The sequence below is a fragment of the Haliotis rubra genome, unplaced genomic scaffold (genome assembly GCF_003918875.1).
Source record: "Haliotis rubra isolate DU_JTF1 unplaced genomic scaffold, ASM391887v1 Scf38, whole genome shotgun sequence".
Classification (NCBI taxonomy): domain Eukaryota; kingdom Metazoa; phylum Mollusca; class Gastropoda; order Lepetellida; family Haliotidae; genus Haliotis; species Haliotis rubra.
This window is the reverse complement of record NW_025767057.1, coordinates 1122652-1143815: the sequence shown is the minus strand read 5'-3', so window position 1 is coordinate 1143815 and position 21164 is coordinate 1122652. Positions and strand designations below refer to the sequence as shown.

The following is a 21164-nucleotide window of genomic DNA, read 5'->3' as shown; positions in this document are numbered from 1 at the left end:
AAGTATTGGACGTCTCAGTTTATTTTATCCGAGTCTGTATGCGGTGTCCATCATTCAGACGCGACAAGCGGCACGTGACATATAGTTCTACCTTTATCATATACCAACATATGAACACCTATAACGACTGTACATACATCGTGGCGTTAACGATACATTTTGTCATGATGGGATACGATACATGAACGCCCACCCTTGTTTTGGAGTTCTACAGTCACACACCATTGTGTCGAAGTTACATAAATTCTTCGAGTTATCCGAAGTTCGGTAAAACGCCAAATGGCCATCGAAGCTGGCGATTAGGTGCCTGACTCGCCGCACGCAGCAATATTCCAGCTATATGGCGGCGGTCTGTAAATAATCGAGTCTGGACCAGACAATCCTGTGATCAACAACATGAGCATCGATCCTGACTCTGAGAGTGTGGGTTAAAATCCCGGATGGGACTCAACAAAAAGTACTAAAATCTGTACTTTACTGAGAAAGAGTAATCCCAAATATAACATACGTTACATTTGACCACTTTCTAAATGGTATTGTGTATTCATAGATCACCGAAGCAGAAATACGCTGGGACCACACCTTTACTTCGATACAACCGTGACTTCGACACATCGTTGTTTGACTGTATTACATTACAAAACACTCCATACACATTATCTTCAAACTGAATCAACTAAATATACAATGCCTTGAGAGACTGAGAAAATATCATTTTACACTTATTTTCATACCTGTTAATACGCCATTCAAATCTACCCACGTGTCCATACAAAATGTCAACAATCTGTATCTTTCAATAGAAAATAGCCCCTTTTGTCGGTATGTCTCTGTTCTGCGCAACGTACAGAACATCAATGTCGAAGCAGGGTAAATGTAAGTACCATGAACGGTTGTCTCGTTGGAATATGCCATGTTCTATATTCCGAGGAATCACCGTGTTCTAGTCGACACTACACCAGCCATCATAGAACAGACGGGATCTACAGAGGATGTAGTAGCCCTCTTTGCAACGAGTCTTCAGCATGTTCTTTGGAATTCCACGACAACGGCCATTTTGTTGGACGTTTGCTTAACATGTCCAACATGTCGTTCTTTGGCTATAAAAGCAAGCCATGTTCCTCAATTGCTAGGATCAAACAAGACTGACGTTCTTATGTCATACGCCCGGTCGCAGTCTGGGCAAAGCGCTGATTGTGTTCTGTGAAACTTGGAACATGATGGTTTCCATCTACGTTCAACGGTCTCTGAAGCCGATTGTTTTTATCTTGAAACTGAAAATCTGTTACATATTGGCGTGTTTTAATAATCGGCCGTCAGCCATGGATTTGAATTATCAAATTGGCGGCAGTTTTGCTGGTGGAATTGGCTTTCTCGTATCTTCATCCACGGATCGATAGATGCTATCAAAAGGTCACGTTGTCCTCTTGAACGGCATCCGCAGACATCGAGTTTTATGCACACAGAGAAAGCTTTGAACACCATGGGGCCCATGTGAGTGTACACCAGCGTCTCGTATCTCAGTGACACCCACATGCCTTCACTATCATCCCCTTGTATTTTTTAAGCACTACGTTTGAGTTATGGTCGAAGTATAAGACGGATATTGCCGTCAGCTTGGTGGGAGCACAGCAAGGTTTCGGTGCCATGAACGGGTCCATGAGATGTACTAGAGTCTGAACAATGGCGTGGTTAGTTGCGTTCATGTGAGCTCCGAGGGGGAAGGCACATTCTCCGTCGCAGTAGAACGCGGAGTAGCCATCAGGGGCGATAATCCAGTCCTGAAAAATATCATTTAGAATCAACAACAGTGCCATGCTGCAGCTTAATAATGCGCAATACAGTGCCAATATATATATTTATCACTTACTCACTCATCCACCTTTTCTAACATTATACCGCCGTGATGTTGCTGGAATATTGCTAAAAGCGGCGTAAAACCAAACTCAGTCAGTCAGTCTGTTCTAACATTATATACTACCCATCAAAAGTTTAAACTCACTTAAAGCACTTACTATATGTTACATACATACATACATACATACATACATACATATGATTACATTGAAGATGAATTTATCCACTAGCTTGGGGAACAAACTGCAAACCTTTTGCAGATGAATAGCACGAGGATCATGCATCAAATTATTTAAAAGTATGTGCAAATATCGTGCATGTGAACAGCTGCGTTTTGGTGTAAAGTTTTGTTAAGAATTCGCCAATTTTCACTGAGTTTCATTATTTACTGAACTCATGACAATAATCTTTTCAACGTTACGAATTTGTTTTTCAATACACCAGTTCATGTATAAACAGTCCCTTTAAACAGCATGGAATACTTTGCAAAATCTAGTTTAGAACAGTTGACTGAAGAAAGTGGCTACATTTACAAAAGTGTCTAAACTTTTGATGGGGAGTATACATAACTCAATAACATGGACTATGTTCGTACGGAGAGGCTGTTGAAAATGTGTCTGTGCTAAGTATCGTGCGGTATACATACTTGTGTGAGTGAGACAGACTTGAGAATATTGGTGTGTGTGCCTGTGTGCGTGCGTTATTGCGTAGGGTGAAACACATTATGCCAATCTGGTTCGACTGTGTTGAAGCGCAAAATGAGAATTAATTTCTCACAGACCTACCTTAAACATATCACAAGTGTCCTTGCAACAGCTTGGCAAGTCTAAATTCCGTCACTATCTATTACAAGATAATTTCTAAAACTATTTACATTTCAAAAGATAGTCTAGATAATGATGCATATAGTAAACAATTCCTAATTCCTTGTCTTCTGAAGACCGAACTTCAAAGCCAAACGGTCCAAAAATATAGGTAAAGGGGTGCTATCTCAGTCAACACATCCGATCTCAATCTTTGAACTAATACATTAGCAGCAAATGATTCGTTTATCGGTTGGTATGGAGTTGCACTGAAATGACACATGCACCTGCTCGGAACACTGCGCGCGAATACACCTATTTCATGATAGCGGCGCCAGGTGCTGGGCGAATAAAGATGCCAACAGTCCTACTGGAGAGGATGTAGGAACGTTTTGCCGTAATTCAAACAAAAAGAACAAAGGGTAATATGTATATATCTTGCAGTTTCTTCTCTCACACAACTTCAACAATTTCTTGTCACCATTCTATTTCTACGACTCCATTACTTAAATATTACAATACCAATAATAATGATTAATATTATGATGCCCACAATATTGTTATTATTGCACTACTTAAATAAGACATTACTCTAATTGCTATTTTCATAATTACACATTACACATGACTATCACTACTAATCACACGTGTTATCACTACTATAATCTCAGGTTTTATCACTACTATAACGTTTTATCATAATAATCACGGTTTTATCACTACTATAATCGCGTTTTATCACTACTATAATCTCAGGTTTTATCACTACTATAATCGCAGGTTTTATCACTACTATAATCACGCATGTTTTATCACTTCTATTATCACACGTTTCATCACTACTATAATCACACGTTTTATCACTACTATAATCTCGGGTTTTATCACTACTATAATCACACGTTTATCACTACTATAATCTCAGGTTTTATCACCACTATAATCACACGTTTTATCACTACTATAATCTCAGGTTTTATCACTACTATAATCTCTGGTTCTATCACTAATCTCAGGTTTTATCACTACTATAATCTCAGGTTTTATCACTACTATAATCTCAGGTTTTATCACTACTATAATCTCAGGTTTTATCACTACTATAATCTCAGGTTTTATCACTACTATAATCACACTTTTTATCACTACTATCATCTCACGTTTTATCGGGGCGGTGGGGTAGCCTAATGGTTAAAGCGTTGGCTCGTCACGCGGAAGACCCAGGTTCGAATCCCCACATGGGTACAATGTGTGAAGCCCATTTCTGGTGTCCCCCGCCGTGATGTTGCTGGGATATTGCTAAAAGCGGCGTAAAACCAAACTCAGTCAGTCAGTCACGTTTTAGCACTACTATAATCACACGTTTTATCACTACTATCATCTCAGGTTTAATCACTACCATAATCTCAGGTTTCATCACAACTATAATCTCGGGTTTTATCACTACTATAATCTCACGTTTCATCAGTACCATCATCTCAGGTTTTATCACTACTATAATCACGCATGTTTTATCAGTACTATTATCACACGTTTCATCACTACCATAATCTCAGGTTTCATCACTACTATAATCACGCACGTTTTATAACTACTATTATCACACGTTTCATCACTACCATAATCTCAGGTTTTATCACTACTATAATCACAGGTTTCATCACTACTATAATCTCACGTTTCATCACTACTATCATCTCAGGTTTTATCACTACTATAATCTCACGTTTTATCACTACTATAATCTCAGGTTTCATCACTACTATAATCACGCATGTTTCATCACTACTATAATCACACGTTTTATCACTACTATAATCTCAGGTTTCATCACTACTATAATCTCAGGTTTTATCACTACTATAATCTCAGGTTTTATCACTACTATAATCTCACGTTTTATCACTACTATAATCTCAGGTTTTATCACTATTATAATCTCAGGTTTTATCACTACTATAATCTCTGGTTTTATCACTACTATAATCTCAGGTTTTATCACTACTATAATCTCAGGTTTTATCATCTCTGGTTTTATAACCACTATAATCTAAGGTTTTATCACTACTATAATCTCACGTTTTATCAGTACTATAATCACACGTTTTATCACTACTATCATCTCACGTTTTATCAAGGCGGTGGGGTAGCCTAATGGTTAAAGTGTTGGCTCGTCACGCAAAAGACCTGGGTTTGAATCCCCACATGGGTACAATGTGTGAAGCCCATTTCTGGTGTCCCCCGCCGTGATGTTGCTGGGATATTGATAAAAGCGGTGTAAAACCAAACTCAGTCAGTCAGTCAGTCAGTCAGTCAGTCACGTTTTATCACTACTATAATCACGCATGTTTTATCACTACTATTATCACACGTTTCATCACTACCATAATCTCAGGTTTCATCACTACTATAATCTCAGTTTTCATCACTACTATAATCACGTTTACCATAATCTCAGGTTTCATCACTACTTTCATCACTACTATAATCTCATGTTTTATCACAACTATAATCTCAGGTTTTATCACTACTATAATCTCAGGTTTTATCATCATCACTACTATCATCTCAGGTTTTATCACTACTATAATCACACGTTTCATCACTACCATAATCTCAGGTTTTATCACAACTATAATCTCAGGTTTCATCACTACTATCATCTCAGGTTTTATCACTACTATAATCTCAGGTTTCATCACTACTATAATCACACGTTTCATCTCTACTATAATCACACGTTTCATCACTACCATAATCTCAGGTTTTATCACAACTATAATCAGCCAAGTTATATCACCAGATAATCATTTTCACTGCATATGTGTAAGCATGTGTCCACATCCAATTTGCAACAAACCCACTGCGTCCACATATGTCCACGCCCTGTGGTACGACCTTGTTGCCCCAAACATTCCAGTTTTCACAATTCACATACTTCACGTCCTGTAAATGGATACCACCGGGCATGCTGTTTTCAAAGGAACCCCACTACTTCAACAAACGAAACAGCCTCACGTTAAAATCTAAACAGCGACTTTTCAAACATTCAGAGAATATTAGTTTTCTTTGAGATTAGCTCATGCTTAAAAGCACGAGACGCAGAGAGCGGCGAGGAATGACAAATTGAGCACGTTCTGACAACTGACTAAGTCTCTCCGCCATAACTCATTTCATAAGCACTTGGCGCACCCAGGTTGGAAGTTACTGGCGCTGCATAGTATTGATCCAACATGATAGATGGCCCATTAGGTTACGTCAGACTCGGTCGAAACTGCCCCAGCCAAGTCAGGAATGAAATTATTTCTTGGCGTTTCTAATATTATTTGCAAAACAGTAAAACGGCGGCAGTTTAAGTAAACACCCCGGAAGGTTGTACAGCCGAGGAATCGATAGGGGCGGCAGGCCATGGTAGATGTTAGCATAACACCTCACGACACAGCATGACATCAGCCATGTTAAATTGATAGAAGTGATTAACTGCTGTCACTCACGCTGCTGTTAAATAGCGATTCATACTAAATGCTGACTGTCTTGTTAAACCTCAGCTATTAATTGTCCCTTTTCTATCATTTTGGGATTACACAGTCACGTTGTAACATTCTAACTCAACTGGGGCAAGAGTGACACAGGGTTGCCTCCCTTGGTCACAGAAGAACGATTGGGTCGAGTCCCGAGTACGACAATTACGTTTCGAGGTTTGTCAGCATCATCTGTGTTTCATCAAAGTGGTTAACGTGACGGTCCTGTCCTACATCAAAATCGACCTGAATGCTACAATGTATGTCTGACTGGAATGCCCTTGAAACAGCCTTAAACCCAACTCACTCACTCACCCAACTTACACTCCGACATGGTCTGTGTATCGGGTGGGGATGTAGTATTGAGAATGGGACTGCATAGAGTATTACGTAAACGTTGTTGTACACAGGTTAGTAATACCGGCAGCAGGTGAAGAGAATCAGCAACAGCAAGGAACAAGTTGGTTGATGGGCAATCAGCTAAGTCCCAGAGCCTGAGCGCTTGATCAGTTGTCATGAGTGAGTGAGTGAGTTTGTTTTTACGCCGCTTTTAGCAATATTCCAGCAATATCACGGCGGGGGACACCAGAAATGAGCTTCACACATTGTATCCATGTGTGGAATCGAACCCGGGTCTTCGGCGTGACGAGCGAACGCTTTAACCATTAGGCTACCCCACTGCCCCTCAGTTGTCATGAAAATCATAAGTTACTGGTAGCCTATACTGACCAGTAATCCCTACAGGAGTGTTACTGCGATCCATGACAAACAGTTGTCCTGTTCAAACAATAACCATTCTAGCTAAAGTTTCATCGGCTCCTACACAATTGAGCGAGTGAGCGAGTTTAGTTTTACGCCGCACTCAGCAATATGGTGGCGGTCTGTAAATAATCGAGTCTGGACCAGACAATCCAGTGATGAACGGCATGAGCATCGATCTGCGCAATTGGGAACCGATGACGTGTCAACCAAGTCAGCGAGTCTGACCAGCTCCTACAAAAATGACCATCAGGTGCACAAGAATCACTACCAACGTAACAACAAGTAAAATACTCTCGATGACCTCCTAATCTGTAAAAACTCATTGAATGTCCATGGTATTCCAGGGCAATACATGAACAACGGGAGAAACAAGGCTTCGGTAATAACATTTAAAGTATCATTCTGAAATCATTACTTTTACAATCATCTTCTTTTCATCACTTTGGACTAACAAATCGGAAGAAACAAACCAAGGCCAACTAACGCACCTGCCATCCAAGGTCCCTGAAGCTCACATACAGAGTCCTGCGTTGACAGGCCTTTCGCTGGAACCTTGGGAAGTCTGAAATGTAACAATACATACCCTTTCACTTCACACTTCATCTAGAGTCAGTAAATGCAGGTTGGAATTGATAGAACTTAAATGCATTGTCAAAACATCGCGCTCTACGGAACACATAAGCTGCGACTGACTACGAACTGCACCTTGAAAACAAAATGGCTGAATTTATGTTGGTCTATGTGGCTCTCGTAACGGCCATATTGACAATTCAGCCTGTGTCAAATTCACCACGAGGTCAGGTGATCTAAAAGGCTCATGCAAACTTTATAGACGTATCTACACTCTATAAGGTAACAAGAAGTCTCGGGAGGTGATAAAATAACAACCACACAAATTCCGTCCATTTCCGTCTGTCTGACGGAACTGTTTTGAAGTGTGAACTCACCTTGCTTTGAGGCCAGTTGTGGAACAATAACTCGGGAAATATCTATTTCTATCTGTCGCTTACACATTCTGCATAGTTAATGCACTGATGCGATGCGATGTGATGCGGTGCGATGCGATGCGATGCGATACAGAGTCTGCAGGCATCAACCTCAGTAGACAGGTTTGACATTTCAATATTTTGGTCCAAATACTAGTAATTTGTCGTTAGTTCTGGTCCTACTGATAACAAGACATTGTTATTAACATTTTACGGGGCCGTGGTCTTAAACATTTATGACATCTGTTCATCTTAGAAGTCGAGTACTGAAACGGAAAAACACATAACACTTGTTACAACTTACTGCCGGGATAGGAAGGTTGATCGGCGTATGTGACGTCTTGGCGACTTCGCCGACGAGCGGATCGTCGACGTCGTTCGTGCAGTTCGGTATCCATCCGGAAATACCCGACCAGAAACGGCTGTTTGGCCGTGGAGCCCCGTCGGCCGACTATTCCAATAGGTCTTGGGTCCACATCCTGACCTGAAATATTAACATAACTCAGAACTGAATTATATATCCGTGTACAAACTTTATAAATTAGCGAAACAAATTTACACAACGTATGCACACCGATTTTACGTTTATGACTATATAAGGGCAATATTTTTATTTCTGTCTTTCTCATCACCCGACCGACTGTAATTTGGCCGCCGACTCCAAAATAGGGAAAGGTTTCTTTGTTTTTGCCGACTCAACTCAGGAACTACCAACTGCCCATTCAACTGCTTCCTTTAAGTGCTAGTGCTGAGATGAAGGGTGAAGGCAGGGGACGAGTGAAAATTCACAAGAAAACAAAGTGCTAGGTATTAACATTCTTTTTTTTTTCATATAATTTATTAATATACAACTTTGTGAGAGTAACATCTGATTCAATCTATTAGGTGTTCTCTCCTGCGTTTCGTTGTTGTTCTCTGCTGCTTTTGCTTGCAGTACAATGTGTGCTATGGATTCAAAATCTGCAAATTTGACAAAACATGTTTTGGTTGTAGAAAACAGAATATATTAGCTTTTTTTAAAACAGGTCTTTTTCTCCTTTTCAGATAGCCACACCTAAATAGCCAAAATACAGCCGAATCAAAGTTGCAGATGTTATTTTTGTCTTTTCTGATGTACATATGAAAAAAATAAAGATTTTGTAATTTACATTAAAACAATGCTGCCCTAAACGCAAACAAATAGGTACTGAAGTGAATTATAAATACGTCAATAATATTATCTTTACAGACTGATTAACGCTGACAATAACACGTAGACAAACACCACGGAATCAGGGACGTCGTTCTGCAGTTTAATGCAACACAAACTCTGCCCTTTCTATTATCAGATATTCAGGATGCAAAACTCCGCCAGAGGGCGTAGCCTGTTTGTTTACGGTTCAACTTGGTTAGCCAATCAAATGCCGCGTATCCACACCCTGGTTTTGAGATTGCTACACTGGAACAAAATGCTTCATGTATCGGATTAGTGTAGCACGAACTTGCTGTCCACATACATACAACTTACCTCTAGCTCCGGTAATCTTCATGTACAGGCCGAGGTTTGAACCAGGGTTCCGTGTCCACTTCTCAGCCGCCCCGGTCACGTTCAAACGAAGCCATCCTCGGTAATCTCCCTTTATGGTAGTATTTAGTTCTGATTCCAAAACTTTATCTCTGCAATAATAACGTTCAGAGAATGTACTTTTGGCTTAAACAAACCGACAATAAGTTCACTAGGATAGGTGCTTTTGTTTTGTTTATCCCATCTCCAATATCGGCATTTCTTATGTGATTGACCCCCAAACAGCGCAATTTGAAGAAAATTACATCTGCTTGTTTACTGGGTATCGCTGCATTTCCTTTATTCCAGGTATATGACGTCGATCTGTAAATAATCGAGTCTGCATCAGACATCCCCTTAACTGACATCGTGACCATAGATTTACACAACTGGTGAGGTGAGGTGAATTTGGGTTTAACGTCGTGCATGAGAATATTTCGCTCATATGACGACGTGCATGCGTGTGTATGTGTATGTGCGGCTGCTTGTACTAGCCCAGACTGAAGCTGGTTTTAGAGTGCTAGCCCACTGAGATACCATGCCGCAGTGAAGCATGAATACCCTACTCAGACACATTATACTGACTCCGAGCCGACCAGTCCTTGTTGTACCCATTAATGCCTAGCGCCAGGCAGGGACCACAAGTACCATATTTTAACGTCTTTTGTGACAAGAACGAATTGCTTAACACCCATTCTAGCCCGACCTTCACGGGTCCGAAACATACAAGGCAACAACAGATCTCAAAATGTGATAACAAATATTTACATTTCAAGGTATTAATTAGGGAGTGTGGCCATATATCGCATTTTATCATGGTAAACCAGGGGGTGGGGTGGTGGTGTCGAATCTCGGTGAGTCAGGTCACTAATCTGTAAGATCTACTTACTCGGGGTCACGACCCTGCTTCATTCGGAACAACTCGATGTGGAAGTCTTGGTGCCGGAAGTGCGACCTGTGTGCACGTTCTTTATAAAGCCGGAGTTCAGATCCAGACACGTGTTCGCCGACAGCCACCTCGCTGAAGTCAAAGTAGAACGTTCTGTCACGTTCATGGCGCAGGTGGGAAAATTTGTTAGCTGTGAACAGAAAATACATCAAATAATTCCATTATAAAGTGCAGTAAGGTAATTAGCCGTTTCATTTTGGGGCATGTAATAATTGTTATAAGATTGTAACTAAATCTTGCTATGATACACAAGAATGTTCTGTCAAAAATAACGTCATGAAAATGTTCTGTGAGTTCATAAATGGAAAGCTTTCTTTGAGGCAGATGAGGATTAGCGACAGAACGACTTCAAAATAAAATTTTAACTGGATAAAACAGTCTTAATAGCCTTCCCAAGCGGCACAAACGTCTATAATTGATGGTATTTGGAGTACCCTTTCATGCGAACATAACACGTTAAGCTTCCTGGCTTGTGATGTACAAGAGCGAGGATTAAAAGCCTTTAGATGTCCCACCCTGTAATAGATGTGTTACGTTGTGTTACGCCAGTTGTTAAAGTAAGAGAGCTGCATCTCTGACATTACAATAGTTAAGTGAGTGACTTAGGTTCAACGTTTCCAACAGTTTTACAGTTACACCACGACCTGCAAGCTTTGGGAGAAACGGTCATAGACCTTAAAACACATTGGTGTTTTAGTGTTATCGATGATCTGTAAATAATTGCGTCTGGAACGGACAATGCAGGGACTGACGTCACGAACATCGGTCTACGTTATCGTGATATGATGACTTGCATCAACGCAGCCTGACGCCCGATACCGTAATTTGCCTTTTACAACTAAGGGTTGCGGAAGACATTGACGGATGTTCGAAGCACATTGGTGAGGACATACCCGGAAGTGCTGACATACCCGGAAGTGCTGACAGACCCAGGGCCAACATTAATTGAAATGTTTTGCATCTTTTCTATATTTACTGTATTTTCAAAAGTGACTGAAAATATTTTCAAACTGTAAAACTATCAACATTAAAACTGAAAATGAGTGAAGAATACTTACTTCATTTAATGTTTAGATAGTACTTAAAAACACATATTACGTTTGAAATTAAAATATTCGTCATTAATCAAGCCAAAAGGTTACATCTAACGAGTCGATAATTCGACAGTTGATAATACCTTCCCCTGAGTAATACGTAAATACTCATACGTACGTAAATGTACGTATCATCTACGTACACAGGGGTTGAATTGTTTTTCAAGAGTACACTGGACACTTGACCACAATTAACAATTTGGTTTCTTTTGCAAATAATCTTTATCAATTGGTAGCAATTGCATTTTTATTTCATCATCAAAATACATAGATCAAAACATTTCACTGCTGTACCACGGTGAAGTTTAATGTGGACCGACCTGAGAATTCCACTCGACCCGGGAGTCGGGCAATGGTACTGTTCAACCCCTGGTACAAAATACTTCCATCTACGTAGTAGGGTATACTCTGGGCAGAAGTAAAGTACCACCAAGGTCGATGATAGTATCTTCTGCGGATCTTAACATATCATCTCCATGATCTCCGTAGATAATGGTTTCAGACAGTGGCACCATCCCGCCTCCAAAGGCAGGAAACATTTAGGAAACCTATGGTCCGAACATCAATTTTGAGGTAGTTAAAAACCAGTTTTACATCTTATTTTATATTGTTTATTTAACTAGCAAATCTAAATTAATTAAAGTCAGTTTTGTTGTTTTCAAGCGGATTTTATTCAGCCTTGATGCATCACAACGACAGCTTGAGACGGGACTATTCGCGAACATGGTTAGTAAGCGGCCTCTTTCGCTAACTCTGGCGCAGCGCCATCGTACATGATCAATGGTTCAAGCTCCTGGCAGCGACGTTTAACCAGCACATAGGTTTTCAGTTAGAGTCGGTAGCAGACATTTACTAGCAGACACCTGTCCCAGTCATTAGGGAGGGTGTACATGGAATTCTCAATTTGTATTCGCAGAGATCTGTAGTCCTCCTGTCATCATCTGTATTGCCCGTCGCCTATTTCTGTTGTCAGCCATAATCTGTATACTCAAGCACCCATCTCTTGTCTCAGTCGTCAATTTGGATTCTTTGTCACCCATTTCTTTTATCAATGAACCTGCTCAGACACGCATCCAATGTCACAGTCGCCTAACTGTGGTGTCAGTCACGAATCCAATGTCTCAGCCATCTGTGTTCCCAGTCACGAATCCAATGTCCCAGTCATCTAACAGTGTTCCAGGCCACCCAGCTCATTTCTCAGTCATCTAAACGTGTTCCAAGTCACCCATCTCATTTCTCAGTCATCTAACCGTGTTCTCAGTCACCAATCTCATTTCCCAGTCATCTAACCGTGTCCTCAGTCACCCATCTCATTTCTGAGTCATCTAACCGTGTTCCAAGTCACCATCTCATTTCTGAGTCATCTAACCGTGTTCCAAATCACCCATCTCATTTCTGAGTCATCTGACCGTGTTCCAAGTCACCCATCTCATTTCTGAGTCATCTAACCGTGTTCCAAGTCACCATCTCATTTCTGAGTCATCTAACCGTGTTCCAAATCACCCATCTCATTTCTGAGTCATCTAACCGTGTTCCAAGTCACCCATCTCATTTCTGAGTCATCTGACCGTGTTCCAAGTCACCCATCTCATTTCTGAGTCATCTAAACGTGTTCCAAGTCACCCAATCTCATTTCTGAGTCATCTGACCGTGTTCCAAGTCACCCATCTCATTTCTGAGTCATATAACTTTGTTCTTAGTCACCCATCTTATTTCTCAATTATCTAACTGTCGTCAGTCACCCATCTCATTTTTCAGTCATCTTTGTTCTGTCACGAATCCAATGTCTCAGTCATCGGTGTTCTGTCAACCTGTAGTGAGTGCATAACGTAATAGGTGGCAGCCTTATTAGTATATACCGGATCTTATTATTCAGCTTAGAGTTCTTCACATTCTGTTACTGCCCTTAAATATAGTACTGTTATGCATACACGGGTCACAAATTCCACCTTAGCCTTTCTCACAGTCCCTGAACCATATTATTCTCCCTACTGCCTTGAACACTCTGCAAAGCTAAAGCCCCAAATGAAGCAAGTCTAGATTTCCTCAGGTTCTGAATCTCTGGTCTCCCCGGGGCTCCTTTTCAGTTTAAATGGGTTTGTTTGTTACTGTCAAAATTATGTATACTATCCCAAAAAAGAAACGCATAGGCCAGAAATCTGTTGCGAAAATGTTGTATTTTCAAACCTGTATAACTCGTCCACAAATAGACTTTAGTGCATGAATTTTTACACCAGTTTAGAAGAAGGTAATGTCTATACAACCAAGTGGATACTTGTAGATAACAGAGACGCTGAGCGCGATGGTGACGACGTAGCACGGTCCCGACGTCGGGTCTCCTGGCTCTCAGTCCAATCTCTCTCAACCTGTTCCCTACAGTTTGACCGGATATCCTCCGAAGTCCAGGCACACTGGCTGCTGTGCTCTCACCCGTGGCAGTACGATCACGCAAATGTAGTACCCGGATGTACCGATCTTGGGCTGCAGTGGTGACTCGAGGTCTGTCAGTACGGGGACGGTCATTTGTTATACCTGTTTGGTTGTAACGAGCTGCAAGCCGTGATATCGTGCTCAGACTAACATTCAGACGCCTGGCAACAGAAGATTGGTAATCTCCAGCGTGCATTCTTTCAATGGCGATGTTCCGTGTCGCAGCGTCAAGACGTGGCGTAGTGCTTTGACCTTGAAACTCCTTCAAAACGAATGCCGATTTCCGTAAGTAATCTAGATTTTTATAGCCAGGCAGAGCATGATCTTTGCTGCACAATTTCAACTGGAAGGTGAATTTTGTTGCGTTGTTGCGATGCGTTTTTAATCCTTGTAAGAAATCTCAAATTCAACATTTTCAGGTAAAGTCGATTTCTCACTTGTGCAATTGTATAAAATCATGTAATCGACACTTTTGTTACATATTTTGACGAATGTTTGAACACAATAGGTAATTCATAGATTTTTAAAAATACAAAACGCCTATGCGTTTCTTTTTTGGGGATGGTATATATTCAGAGACTAAGCGTTAGTCTAATTCCACCTCAGTTATGTCACTGTGTTGCGCCACTCGATTTAAAATAGTGAGTGGGTGATATGCAAACATGTTTATATTTCTTTTTTGAAAGAATAAAAAACAGCAACTGTAAACTATTTATACTTTAAGCTAAATCCACCCTGGTTGTCACACATACACCAGTATGTGGAACCAAACCAGGGCGTTCTAGGTTAAGCGTCAATGCCTCAACCACTTTACTGCCCCCTTCTAGGATACATTCGACGATACCTATTGTACTCAGAAGTTCTACAGCCAGTGTTTGCCCATTCCCTGAAAAGATGTAGGCCTTAAGGACCCAGAACCATAAAAAAAAGTTCTGATCAGAATGTGTAGGCCCTATATTTTAATATGGAAATAATACTCATAATTATTAGGGATGAAAAAGCTGTCGGCCTTAAGGACCTGCAGAAAACAAAAGCTGCGGGTCCGAGTGGTTTTTAGTCGGCTTCGGACCTAAGGACCGACGTTAATTTCTAACGCTGTCTACAGCTGGATATTAATTAAAACAAACAATATAGCAATATGTAAACCCTTGGGTGTGTTTGGTTTAACACCGGTGTGTACATGATTTCATGGTGCTGACAAACCAATAATCACAATCGTGGCGAATCTGGGAAGAGAACCATCAGTTACAGGGCTCCCAGGGGACGCAACTCCGCCGAGCCACCTTTGGACGTCCGGACACCTGTTTCTACTGGACATGTTGGTGTTGGAAACATTTTAGAAGTTGCGAGGTGAAAGGTTAGAAAATAATTGCAAGCGTGTGTCAGTTTCATATCCATGCAGCAGCGTCACATATAACGTATTGGGACGTACTCCCGTACAATCATACGTCACAGTGTTAACTTAACAGTGTTAGCAGATGCAAGTGAATATACATGCGGACAGAAACGCAAATGTGGTTAGGCTAATGAAACATTTCAACAGGGACATCGCAGCAGCAAATCTAATTCCAACTTTCTAATGACGTCAAGACCTGCTGAAACAACTGACAATACATCACACGCCCTCGACTCACGAGGATGATATCTACACCAGCTAGCGTGTTGATAGGCGCACTTCACTACATGCAGAATACCTGATCTCCGACAAAGTGATGCGTATCCGTGCTCGGACCGGTTACGTTGGCGCGGGCATCTCGCAAGTTTACGAACTCTTCCTTCTGAATAAGAACAGGCACAATTTCAACTGTCACTGCCATACACTACATACATCTAACTGAGTAAGTGAGTGAGTTTAGTTTTACGCCGCTTTTAGCAATATTCCAGCAATATCACGGCGGGGGACACCAGAAATAGGCTTCACACATTGAACCCATGTGGGGAATCGAACCCGGGTCTTCGGCGTGACGAGCGAACGCTTTAACCCGTTGAAGCCGTTGCATAGCGGTACTGCATTAATCCAACGCTTTCTGTATGTGAATTGTCCTAAGAACAAGGAACTGTTTTACCTGATTGTGGTGTTCCGATTTAGCCTAGCGCATATAAAGGATATGAGCGCACCAACTATCAAATAAGAGCACGGCTAGGCAACACTTGAGCCGCAATGATAATATATGTTAAGCTGAAATGAAACATGCTGAATGAAATGTATCGATCACTTAAGCAAAAGACATGAAACAAAATATGCAAAACAGTATCTGGATCTTTCATACACATAAACAGCGCACGCGCCAGAGGAGTGGGTGAGTGAGTGAGTTTGGTTTTACGCCGCTTTTAGCAATATTCCAGCAATATCACGGCGGGGGACACCAGAAATGAGCTTCACACGTTGTACCCATGTGGGGAATCGAACCCGGGTCTTCGGCGTGACGAGCGAACGCTTTAACCACCAGGCTACCCCACCGCCCCACGCGCCAGAGGAAACGCCTTTGCAAGTAATTTCATCAAAATCATTACAAGGTAACCTGTTTAAAGGTACAACTATTTTGATGGGTCTGGGGTTTTGTGTATTTTAACCCCTATACTAACTGTCACTCCAGATTATGGTAACTGTTCCCTGTGTGGTAATGTTTACAAACATTACAGTGTTCTTCAAGGTTTCAAATATAGAGACACACCTGCTTGAGACACGACAATTGTACATGGATATCTTCTGTATAGCTTTTTTATGGGCGGTGGGGTAGCCTAATGGTTAAAGCGTCGGCTCGTCACGCTGACGACCCGGGTTCGAATCCCCACATGAGCACAATGTGTGAAGCCCATTTATGGTGTCCCCCGCCGTGATATTGCTGGAATATTGCTAAAAGAGGCGTAAAACCCAACTCACTCACTCTGTAGCTTTTAGGGGTGGTGGGGTAGCCTAGTGGTTAAAGCGATCGCTCTTCACGCCTAAGTCCCGGGTTTGATTCCCCGAATGGGTACAATGTGAGAAGCCCATTTCTTGTGTCCCCACCGTGATATTGCTGGAATAAGCGTCGAAATACTAAACTCACTCACTCATACTGTAGCTTTTCACGACAGAGCTCCAGTAACAGACAGTAGGGTGCGACGCTTTCTACTGTTTCTGGAGTATATTCTGGAGTGTACGCAAAGACCGAAAAATGCAATAAGACAAAGTGCATCAAAACACATCTCCAAAATCCAAAACGTTTCTTGGAGTTTACCGTCTAATCTGAAACCCACTTTCTCGGAGGGCCACTTTCAATTAACGAATTACGAACTGACTTTCTGCAACCCATGCTAGTTTTCAGATGGGACTTACGGAAATGATGGGTCAACTACTTAAGCATCAAGCCTCAACTCTGTAGATCGATGATCATAACGTCAATCACTAAATTGTTTTGTCCACTCGATTATTTACAGATCGACGTTAAAAAGCGTGAATAGTGTTGAGTGCGACATAAAACAATAAAGGTAACACTCCATAATGCGGAATTTCCGTACAAACGAGGTTTCACTATGTGTAGCGACATCGCGTTACATGCTCTCGCTCATCACCATTCCGCCCACGTGTTTCAGCAGTCAACACGTGCAAGCATGTATCCAACTGGCAATATACATTAGCTTCACGTGTTCGTACTTCGCTTCAACGTTATTGCGTTACCAACAGGCGGAACACAACCTTTCCGCGGGGTCGCAGTTCCCTCTCTGTAAGTCCCAGCATGCATGTGTTATTACCCTGGTGGTCCATATCGTAACTATCGCATAACAAGCGGGGTAACTCTTTCAGAGTGTAAACAGTTTAGACAAGTGCCGACATAGCGGGCTGCCTTGATGGGGTATTGATGATGGAGTCAAGTCAAGAGAATGCAACTCAGCTGTAACGAACTTGAAGGCACCACACCGTCTTCGGAAACCAGGCACGATGTGGTATAGTCTGTCTCACAGTCCCTGAACAACATTATTTTCCCTACTGCCTAACCCCCTCTGCAGTGCTAAAGCCCTAAATAAAGCAAGTCTAGATTTCCTCAGGTTCAGGAATCTCTGGTCTCCCTAGGGCTCCTTTTCAATATAAATGGGCTTGTTTGTTACTATCCAAATTATATATATTCAGAGACTAAGCCTTAGTCTAGATGTGGTACAGCGCCAACACAGAAGGCGCGTGGAATTTCACGCCAAGACTACCTCAACGTTTGTGTATCTATGTGAAATTAGTTACCTGGTCCTGTTATTGGAGCAAATATTTTGTTAGGTACAATATTCTTCATGTAGATTCTCTCAACATGATCACCACAAGAATGAAATAGTCAATTCTTTGTACGCATGCAACCATTTTAAGAAGCCCTATGTGTGCGCGTTATGAATTCGTTGCGCATAGAGTAACAACAAAAATCAAGTCCCTGGTTGTTGCTGGAATGAGGAGTGAAACATTTTCCGGAATACGTACTTGAAATTCACAGAAATAATACGGACTGACTTGTATTGAAAAACATATGTCTACAAAACCAAACCAACTAAAACCCCAATGGGTCCTGGAACAATGTTTCATTTCAAGGGCTGATCCAATCATGGTGCCGTTGTACAAAGCGATCTACGCCCTAAGGTTATCGTAACTCCCATACCTTTACGTATACTTAAGACATCGTAACCCGTGAAGATCCGGGGTAGAATGGGTCTTCAGCAACCCATGCCTGCCACAAAAGGCGACTATGCTTGTCGTAAGAGGCGACTAACGGGATCGGGTGGTCAGGCTCGCTGACTTGGTTGATTGGTCATCGGTTCCCAATTGTGCAGATCGATGCTCATGCTGTTGATCACTGGATTGTCTGGTCCAGACTCGATTATTTACAGACCGCCGCCATATAGCTGGAATATTGCTGTGTGCGGCGTAAAACTAAACTCACACACTTAAGACTTCGTAGGGCTAAGATTGTTTTGTACAACTGCATCCTGGACTTAATACACGTTCTAAACAAGAATGGGGACTGATTTTGTATTGATTCTGTAGGGTATGGTAGACAGACTTGTACATGCTCATTAAGACGTAAACGTGTGGTCGAAAGTACCATTACAGCTTCATACATGGGGGATCAACCGAAAGTCAAAACCACAAACGAATCGCATTGACTGGATAAGACACATTCAAATACATTTTCATCCCTTGATCAGGGTATTTTTCTGCAAAGTCCTGTCTCGGGGCATACGCTGTTGACTCTACGCAAACAAGCAGCAGACGGAACTGATGTTATCTGTAGATGGTATGGGCCGGCCCACACACGGGTGATGAGGCTTGCTATTACGACACAGGGACCGTATCAAAATACACATGGACCATTAACGTGTTGTGTCTCAGTGAGTGAGAGAGTGAATTTCATTTTACGCAAATAACAATATTTTAGCCGTATCATGGCGTGGGGCACCCAAACCTAACTTCGCATGCTGTAACTACTATCAATGTATGCCAACTGACAGAGTGAGTGAGTATGGTTTTACGCCAGGGTTTTCCAGCAATACCACAACGGAGGACACCAGAAATGGGCTTTACACATTATAGCCATGTGGGGAATCGAACCCAGACTTCGGCGTTACGGACGATACCGCAAATGCAAATCTTGAGGACAACTGTACTTAACATTCCCTGCACACGCATCCTTTCGTCAAAACCCGACGTCATGTTTTGGAAATATTACACCCTGCTCTTTGAGGATAAAATAATATGTCGCCTTCTACAACACTTGACACCTGGTGTCTGGGAAAAAAAGTGACCGATAGTCAGGGTCCCTTAACAGATGGCCGAGAAATATTGGTCTCATTTTGACGACGGAAGTGAGCCTGATACTGCCGGACGCATTATTCTGAATTAAAAGTGTGTTAACCAAAGTATTTCGATTGATCCAACACAGCGTTAAACGTTCCAATTTTACATCAGTACAGACAGCCTGGTCTAAGATCGATCTGGGAAACCACAAAACATGTCTTTCTTTTAGTCAAATGTGAATAACAACAAATGAAAAATGGTTTGACCTACCTACATGTATCTTCAGTAACCCATGCTTGTCGTGAGAGGCGACTAACGGGATCGGGTGGTCAGGCTCGCTGACTTGGTTGACACATGTCATCGGTTCCCATTTGCGCAGATCGATGCTCATGCTGTTGATCACTGGATTGTCTGGTCCAGAATCGATTATTATGGCGCCGCCATATAGCTGGAATATTGCTGAGTGCGGCGTAAAACTAAACTCTTTTGATTTTTGAAACCACCCCTTGATGTAACGTACACATCGGTAACAAAGAATTCCCAGGCCATTTAGCCTGCGAGAGTTTAGGGTTCTCCACTGGCCGCTGGATACGATGTTATCTTGCCAGCGAAACCCCTCAGTAGTTCATGCACAGTCCATTAAATCATTCCTGATGAGGGCCGTAGGTATTCTATGAAGGGAGGAGGGTGAGGATATGCAAGGTTTAGTAACAGAGGGGGTGGGGAGCAGGAGGGAAGGGCGTTGTGTAATAACGATGTCGACTACAGAATGGAGGTGACTGTGTGTCCCCCGTTGCGGGATGTCCACAGAGACAATTGCCGAAAACCGTCAAATGAAAATGCTGACAAGCCTCTCTCCAGATCTTACGGTCTAATATGCTGTTACATCAATAGTGTTTAGCACCTGGGGTGGAGGACAATAGGTTTCAGCCACGGAGGCTCAGCTACGACGAAATCGAGAAGACATGAAACGAGAAGGCCGAAAACGTTCATTACGGGATTTACTTTGAAGTAGGGCAGAGTAAGAAAACTGTTGGCACCGACACCGTTGAATGAATTGAATGTGCGCGTTCTGTGACTGACTGAGGGAAACCTGTGGTGTTATATTTTTTTATGGCACACGTTTCAAAACTGCAGACTTTGTGTGCATGTTACACGACATGCTTTAAGCGACGCACAAGAAACCACGTAAAGTTATTATATGGTCTCAGTCGACACGGAGTTCAAAATCAACTCTCGCGTTTGTAAATTCGTGACACGATCTGTCGTATATTCCGACAATAAAACGGCAACAATTCACCTAAATTCCTTCTTAAATGTCAGAAGAGACCAACACCTGATAGTTTAGACTACATAATTCCCCGTGTTGTATTCCGGGTTGACCCAAGTGTTTCGCGATGCTGGCCCAGAACGGCTTCGCACAAAGATATCCAGCATATAGAGCTGATTCATTACTCGTCTACT

General features: G+C 41.9%; 1 protein-coding gene across 2 annotated transcripts in view; it reads right to left on the bottom strand.

Moving 5' to 3' along the window:
* Positions 1 to 570: 570 nt before the first annotated feature.
* Positions 571 to 21164, bottom strand: part of LOC124286269 (bone morphogenetic protein 7-like) — a 38971-nt gene continuing 18377 nt past the window's right edge. The window contains exons 2-7 of one of the 2 annotated variants that reach the window (XM_046722616.1): positions 15640 to 15723; positions 10362 to 10551; positions 9437 to 9585; positions 8234 to 8413; positions 7432 to 7505; positions 571 to 1781 (exon numbers count right to left, since the gene is read on the bottom strand). In XM_046722616.1, coding sequence (XP_046578572.1) covers positions 1521 to 1781; positions 7432 to 7505; positions 8234 to 8413; positions 9437 to 9585; positions 10362 to 10551; positions 15640 to 15723 — 938 coding nt within the window. In that variant the 3' untranslated portion in view covers positions 571 to 1520. The remainder of the gene's footprint in view (positions 1782 to 7431; positions 7506 to 8233; positions 8414 to 9436; positions 9586 to 10361; positions 10552 to 15639; positions 15724 to 21164) is intronic. The other variant, XM_046722617.1, reaches the window with a different exon arrangement.